The sequence below is a fragment of the Marmota flaviventris genome, chromosome 14 (genome assembly GCF_047511675.1).
Source record: "Marmota flaviventris isolate mMarFla1 chromosome 14, mMarFla1.hap1, whole genome shotgun sequence".
In the NCBI taxonomy this organism is placed as follows: domain Eukaryota; kingdom Metazoa; phylum Chordata; class Mammalia; order Rodentia; family Sciuridae; genus Marmota; species Marmota flaviventris.
Genome location: NC_092511.1, coordinates 14,852,908 through 14,860,912, shown reverse-complemented (window position 1 = coordinate 14,860,912; position 8,005 = coordinate 14,852,908). Strand labels below are relative to the sequence as shown.

The following is an 8,005-nucleotide window of genomic DNA, read 5'->3' as shown; positions in this document are numbered from 1 at the left end:
GGCAATTAAATGAACTCAACACATTTATTTTAAATGTGCAAAATGAATTTTCATATCCTAAGAGTAACACCAGATGTTTTACCTCTTTTTCCTAATTGATTTTTCAGCCTACAGCAATTCATCTTTATATTTTCCAGTTGGATCCTAATGTGTCAAGAAGAGTATGTTCCGGCAGAATTATTAAATGCCATGCATTTTAAAAGCAGCATAACTCAGACTGCCATGTATCATCTAGATGGTTGTCTCCCCAAAATATAAAAAACAGACAGCTATAGGTACCAGGCAGGAAAGCCAGAGAGGCCCTTTCAGAAGGTGGGATCTCCAGGCTCTTGGCTGGCTACAGAACTGAGTCTGGGCATTGGTCCCAAGCCTGGGCTCTTCCCACAGAGTTCTGGACTCCCTGGTACTGAAGGATTTGTTGGCTGTGAAGGATTTGCTATGTGAAACCTGCAAGTAAACACCCTGCTTTTTTCAATGGGAAGTTTTGCCTTTAAAATGAAAAAGTAGGGTATGAGGTAGAGTTGAGTGGAGCCAAAGAGGCAAGGAGTGGTGCCTCTCTCAGCTCCTGGTGGAGCCCAAACAATCCCCCTCTGTTGGCTACCATGCCCCTGCCCAACTGAGCTGGAGGCCCTGTTACTGCATGTTTGAGCTGGTGAAAGGTCATTACTGACCAGGTTTTTTTCACTCACAAAAACTCTGGAGTCTGAAAGAAGACAAGGAAACCAAGGAAACTGAAGCCTCAGCTTTGAAGCAAACAAACTTCAAAGGAGACCTCCCTTGCAAGGACCCTGGGGGGAGGAGGTGAATGGAGATGGGGGTAAACAGCCCTGAAATCCAGAAAGTGCTGAAAAACAAAACTCTAAAACTTCTTAGGTAGATTGGAGGGGTGCCACTGCCTTCCCTGGAAGCTCCTGGGAGCTGGCAGATTTGAGCCCTCATACCTACAGCAGGATTTCAATGTGGTCTCCAACTCCAAATTAACCTGTCTACATTCCAGAGCCTCAGCAGAAAAGATAAGGACCTGAAATCAGCTCATAAAAATGGGGCTACTCCAACTTTAAGTAGCAAACACCCAGTCTCCCATGGATGATATAGCCCTTCTCAGTCCTTAGAATAAAGCCTTCTAGGATCCTTCCAGAAACATATTCAGATGAAAGTTCAGTAAAGAATCAGCTCCTTATTTGAATTCTCTCTCCCATTTTCATTGAGGAATTCCTGCCCCAGTGCTAACAATCTACAGTCTCATCCAGGGTATTGTCTAACCCCTAGATCTGAAGGAGACCCAGTTAACAGCCTGAATAACACTGAGAATTTTTTTAAAAAAAAGTTCTCTAAGCTTAAGATGCACACATAACAACTTTTCAAAGAAGCTAAGCCCCCAGAGAGACTTCAGACTATCTTTAAGACATGCTGATGGACTCACCTAATTGGACTCAATACACATTAGGTCCAAGATCTTTACTTTGGAGTCCAAGTAACCCTCTCATCTTCCTCTAGGAATGTGATAGGAACAACCTGGTCTCCCTCAATCACCCAACCCCACATCCCCCAAAGGGATCTCATCATCATTTATTATAGGAGAAATGGTGTTGTTATCAAGAAAGGGTCTTACCAAAGAGTTCTTCCCTTGTCCCAAATTCATAGATATTTTTATACACTATTAAACCACAGGAGCCATTTATAAATGTCATCATCATAGTCTTTTAATATTTTACATAAAAAACTGTATACACAGCTTATAGAACTTTTATGTAAACATCATAAGCTCACCACTTTGTCATTTGTCAGTTTATTTAAAAAATAAAAAACAAGACAACAATTTAGTAGAAGTACCACTGGGCTGGGAGGAGAGGCGAAAAAAGGAAATGGGGGCAGGTTTATTCTCTGTACAGAGATGCAGAGAAAATTTCACATAGCTATAGAGACTGCCTTGTGAAAAATGAAAGTTTTAAATAGACCCCAATACTTTTTACCTTCCTTTATCAAAATAGTGTGCATAACCTGCACAAATAAAATCACAAACAGTGTTGCCACTTTTTCAAGAAAACAAAGCAAAAATTAGTGGGGTTTTTTCCCTCTCCTAGTTTAAAAGTCATCATCATCTTTTAAAAAACATCAGAAGTAGATGAGGTTACAGCATACAAGTATGGTCAGAATGCTACTGTCTTATGCAAATGACAAGTGCATTAAGTGTCAAACAATGAAACAATTGTGCAAAGAATTCTTTCAACAAAAAGTTTTTAGCCTTTAAATAAAACAACATCAGTTTCTTGGGCTGAACAATTTTCACTTGTAGGACAGGCACAAAGTTCGCTTATGGCAAAAACAGCCCGGCAGCGCAACCCCCTCCTGACACTGGTGGTTGGTGAGGGGTTTGCTGGGGGCTGATCCGCAGGAGACACTGTGTCTGGAAGCTGCGTTCTTCTCAGCCCCAAGTCAATTGCAAATGTTTTCTTCAGGGGTCGGAAAGATGGCCAAATCCAGTTCATGCTTGGATGGGCGCCGGATCCAGCCTGGGCTGGAACTGTTTTGGGGCCCTGGTCATTTCACTCGCCTCCACCATTAAATAACACCATCTCGCCTCCGAAAATAAAATTATATCTATATTTATATAACACCCCACCCAACCTCCCCAGCCCTCCCCTCCCGCAGTTCCCGGGGTCTATGTTACAGACAAGAGACCGCACGCGCTCGCTGGTTGTGGGTGAACAACTGACGGGGCGCGGCCACACTCCTGCGCCCTGCGTGTCCCTGGGGACCAGAGACGGGGGCGGGGTGAAAACGGGGCGGGGGGTTGAACAGACACACAACCACACACTCTGAGGCCTGGCTCTTCAGGAAAGGATGCTCAGGAACCCCTTGGCACTCGGCAGGGCGTCCGGACCTGTGCAACACTGCTGGACGCACACAGACACTGGGAAGGGGGCACCCGATGCCCACGCCAACTCTCGGCGCGACAACCAGAGCAGCCAGGAGAAGCCAGGTGGTCCGGCGGGGTCCTTGGGGGACGTGGGTCTCCCCTTCTCCCAGCTCGTGGGGGACGGGCCAGGGAGGGGGAGCCAAGCTGGCAGGGGAAGGTGGGGCGGGCGCGGTCCTCATAGCACCTTGCAGCAGTTGATGCAGCCGTTCTGGGAGCCGTAGCGCTTCTGCAGCGCGGCGCGCGTGGCGGTCTCGAAGACCTCGCGCACGCCCTCCTTGGTCTTGGCGGAGCACTCGAGGTAGTCGTAGGCTTGGATGCGCACCGCCATGGCGCGGCCGTCATCCGTGCGCACTGGTTCCTGCTTCATGCGGGCCAGCTCTGTGCGGACGTGCTCGTCGCTGCGCAGGTCTTTCTTGTTGGCCACCAGAATGATGGGCACGTTGGGACAGAAGTGCTTCACCTCGGGCACCCACTTCTCAGGGATGTTCTCCAGCGAGTCCGGGCTGTCCACCGAAAAGCACATGAGGATGACGTCGGTGTCCGGGTAGGAGAGCGGCCGCAGACGGTCATAGTCCTCCTGACCCGCCGTATCCCACAGCGCCAGCTCCACCTGCTTGCCGTCCACCTCGATGTCCGCCACATAGTTCTCGAAGACGGTGGGCACGTACACCTCAGGGAACTCGTCCTTACTGAACACGATCAGCAGGCACGTTTTGCCACACGCGCCGTCGCCCACCACCACCAGCTTCTTGCGGATGGCCGCCATGAGCGGGCCGGGCCCGGGCAGCAGGAGGGGGCCCGCGAACGCCTCGCTGCCGTCCCGCTCGCCGCTCACCGCTCACCTCGGGCTGCGCGCTGGGGGCAAGGGTCGCTAGCTGCACCCAGGCCCCGCGGTGGCGCGTTCTCTCGGTGCGCTCGGGCTGCCGCGGCGGGGGCGGTGGGGGCGCCGGGGCATAGGGTGCACCGTGCGTCTCGAAGCGCTGCTCCGGGGCTGTGGCCGCTCTTCTCGTCCCAGCCCTAGAGTGGGCGGCTTTGTGCGCAAAAGTGGCTGGAGCCGCGAACTCGGCCTAGCTCCCTCCCGGATCTGTCTAGGCCTCGCGTACTGGGGTACCGATGACTAAAGCCTGACTGCGGTGGCAGATGCGGGCTGCGGCCCTAGCGCCCGCTATTTAAAGAGTCCGGCCACTTTCTTAATATAGCCGCCCAATGGGAAACGAGCCGGCTGAGCTCATCGCTGCGGATCTTGACTCTGATTGGTCGCCTGCTGCAGCCCAAAGGCGGGGCCGGACAAGCTTGATTGACGGCCTAGGCCGCCGGGCTGGGAGAGGCGGCGACTGGGGAGTCTGCGCGGCGGCTATCCCTGAGGGCCTGTGTCGCCACCCCGGTAGTTGCCTTCGCCCCAGCTTAAGTGCGCGAGGCCCCACTGGCAGGCTGGAGCCCACAGGGTCTGGGAGAGCGGGTCCGAGACTCGGTGCACTTTGTGGGGCGTTGGCGACTCCCTGCCCCGCTTCCTTGAAAACTCCCGGCGGGAGGGTAAGAAGAGGGCGGGGGTCGAACTTGTGGGGGAGGGGAGGATTTTTAAAGTGGTTTTGTTTTTAAGTAAACAGCCACACGTGTAAACTTTTGCATTCAAGCAAAAGTTATTTTTCCTTTCTTTGGAGGCGGCCCCTCCTGTGGTGTGGGCCGGCTCACCGGCTCCCCCCGTACTCGCCTTAGGGCAGCCATACAAGTTGACTATATAGTGGATCTGGCTCAGCCTCTTCCTCCAAGCCTTACTGCCCACCCCTTTCATGGCCCCCACTTGGGTCTCTAGATGAAGATGAGGGGAAGGAGCACTGTCCTAAGGCCTAACCCTTAGCACAATGAAAAGAGAAGATTGATGCCAGCCCATTTTAGGATTTTAGAGTCCCCAGGGAAGGGCAGCTTCCACCCAGCTCTGCATAACTAATTCCATTCCAGTGAACTGTCAGAGGTAAAGAGTTAAAGAGAATTCAACCACCCCCAAACCCATTGATGAGATGAAATGGCTTGAACCCCCCCCCCCCAAAAGTAGAGTCAGGTGGAGGAGGATTGCAGGTGGGGACACAGCAAGTTAGTGTCTGGTGGATACTGGACCTCTAGTCTCCTAATATGCACCAAGACTTCATTCATCCATCCCCTGTTCCTAGAAGAGATGACACCAACCTCTGGGCTAGAAATACCTAAGTCAACCCACTGACAGGGACCCAAGAGGAGGGAAGCAGGCAGGGGGAGTCAGGGCCTCCCAAGACGAAGAATAGCTTGAACCAAGTGGAAAGGTGGGAAATTGTAGGACACACTGTAGGAACAGGTAATGGCTTTGTGTGACTGCATTTGAAGGAGAAACAGTTGAATCTCAGATCAGAGTCCATCATGGAGGCTAAAGTACCAACTAAGCAGGGAGTTGCATCCAGGCTGGATGAACTGGGATGCTTCTCTTTTTCTGCAGAGAGACCCTCCACATCATGGTGAGGTTATTGTCTCATAGTTTCATCTCCCTCTCTCAACTTATTGGGGCAGGGGACAGGATTTTATCTCATCTCAGTATCTTGAAGACCCAATACAATGCCTGGCCTTATGCAAAAATCAATAGATATGGTTACAGTGGCACACACCTTTAGCTCCAAGCACTCAGGAGACTGAGGCTCAGGAGCTGGAGCCACACTGGGCAACATAGTGAGACCCCATCTCAAATTAAAAAAAAAAAAAAAACAACAGTAAATGATGGTGGAAGGTTAGGTTCCAGAACTCCTCTGACATGTCCTAGGATTTATCTCAACTCCAGATTCTGCTTTAACAATTATCTGACTAAATCCTTGCAGCCAGCTATGTCCCAGCATTTTCACTTATAATTCATATGTTAAGAGCTAGATCTTTATGTGACTCTACAGATATAATCAAGTCAACTAAGACATTAGTGCAGGTAACCTTGGCCCACCTGAAGTGATATCTTATTCAAAGACCAGGAATGCTGTGCTTCCTTGGCTCTGGATTAGCTCCACTACAAGGCCCCATTTTTTGTTATTGTTGTTTTGTTTTTAGATGTACGGAACTAATTTGTCAGTAACTAAATAGTTTTGTTGGTTGTTGGTAATTTAGGGCTTTATTCTGGACTTTTTTTTTTAAGCTAGCCTATTAGAAAAATCTTATCTACACATGTTTTTCTTCTTTTAGTCAAAACTTTTTATGGCTGTATTGTTCGCACTGCTTTCCTTGGTCTTAATATAGCTTGAGAATCTTGGCTATGTCCTTAAGTTTCAAATATTACCAAAATATAAAACAATTAAAGCTTTGTACCATGTGTTTTTTTAAAAAAAAAAAAAAAAAAAAAAAAAAAAACCTTAAATACAAAGGATCAGGAAGAGGGATTAAGTTCATTTGTTTCCTGATTTTCAGACACTATCTGAGTTGTTCTGAGCTCAAAGCTCGGTATCAAAATAACTTCTCAAAATATGCAGTATCGATGTCAAAGTAAACAAATAGAAATATCTATGTTCTACAGCAACTTCTTTTCCTGCTGTTCCTTTTTTTTTTTGCCCAGGATACTTTGACCAACCCTGCCTCAGACTGAACCATTTAGTGGATGAACTTTTCCAAACTAGCCTTATGCCCCACAGTCTCTTCCCTCCCCCTCCCCCTTCACTATGCCCTCCTGATGAAAGGTAGGAATAAACTTTAATTCTGTGGGACAAGTTATTTTAGTGATTTATTTTATTAACGTGTATGTTCATTGTATGACATATCCCCACCAGTGAGACAGGTGAATTCCATTTCAGGGAAAAGAAAGATATTAATTTATTCCCAATCTTCAACCTAATATGTTTGGTCTTTGTTTATTTTTTGCCCAGTGTCTCCTGTAAATCACTCCCTGCCCTTCAGACCAGACCAGAGTTTGGAATTTTCACTAGATTTTAGTGCCACCTTGTGGCAATCATGAGTTTTTTTTTCTTTTTAGAAAACAATTTTTAAAATCTTTAAAAGCAGGCCCTTTGTGAATATTTTTATTTTAAAATATTTCACAGGATATAAATTAACTGTGTGTATTTACACAGACAACAACTTCACTAATTTACAAACCAATGGGTTTCATTTCCCCCTAATTATGATTAAAGAAATGTAAAGCAACTTTAACCCCCCTCCCCCAAAAAAAATCATAGGATTTTTTCCCCCAGTTAAGAAAGCCATTGTTGGATTCTCTGATATACTTAGAAATGACACTAATTCATTTACCCCTAAGCACTTACTGGGAACCAGAACTGCATTAGATATTTCTAGTGCTTGTTGGATTTTAATTTTTTCTAACTTAAGTTGTAACTAAAGTCTTTGAGAAAAATTTCAACTTCACATCTCTCTGCAATGAACTTTAAAATTGGAAAGATTCTTCTAGAACTATCTACACTGTTTCTTGTAGAAGAAATGAGACAGTCCTGGCTGGTCCACTTGGAGCCCATGGGCTTTCTGGGTTCTCCATCTATTAGCAATGGCAGATAAAATGTCCTTTTTTGGCCAGGAGATTGACATCTAATATGAACCCTGGGGTGAGGAGAAGATTGGGCTCACAAGAGCACCACTATAATTAGACTGTTAAACTTAGAAATGTGGACACTGAACACTGACCTGACCTCTCTGTCCAGTGCAGGTCCAGGCCAAGGAGAATAGACAATGGGCAAAGCATCAGCTCCTGCTCTCTCTAAAATTACACTGTTATTACAGTAGCCACTAACAAAGGTGAGTTTGGCGTATTTGGAATCTCACTAGGGCCACTGAGGAACTGACTTCCTAACATTATTTCATTCTAATTAAATTTTAAAAACTGATATTCAGTTCAGTTATTGGGAAACCTAGGTACATACGAAACAATTTGGGCAGGTGAATCTACCTTTTCAACTGGAAAATTTTATGAAATCGAGACAGATTATTTTCAGTGAAAATTTAGCAACCAAATGGAAATGTGGTGTAATTATAAAATAAACATTAGACTGGAAGACTTAGATGGAAAAACATGTGAAATAGTTCATTAACAATTTTGACATAAATTACATAGCAAGATGGTAATACTTTGGAAAT

The 8,005-nt window shown here is 46.6% G+C and overlaps 1 protein-coding gene across 1 annotated transcript; it reads right to left on the bottom strand.

Moving 5' to 3' along the window:
• Positions 1-1,677: 1,677 nt before the first annotated feature.
• On the bottom strand, positions 1,678-4,061 carry Rhob (ras homolog family member B). The gene has a single exon (XM_027937832.2). It carries the CDS (start codon positions 3,684-3,686, stop codon positions 3,096-3,098), a length of 591 nt encoding a protein of 196 aa, XP_027793633.1. The 5' UTR covers positions 3,687-4,061; the 3' UTR covers positions 1,678-3,095.
• Between the last annotated feature and the right edge of the window lie 3,944 nt (positions 4,062-8,005).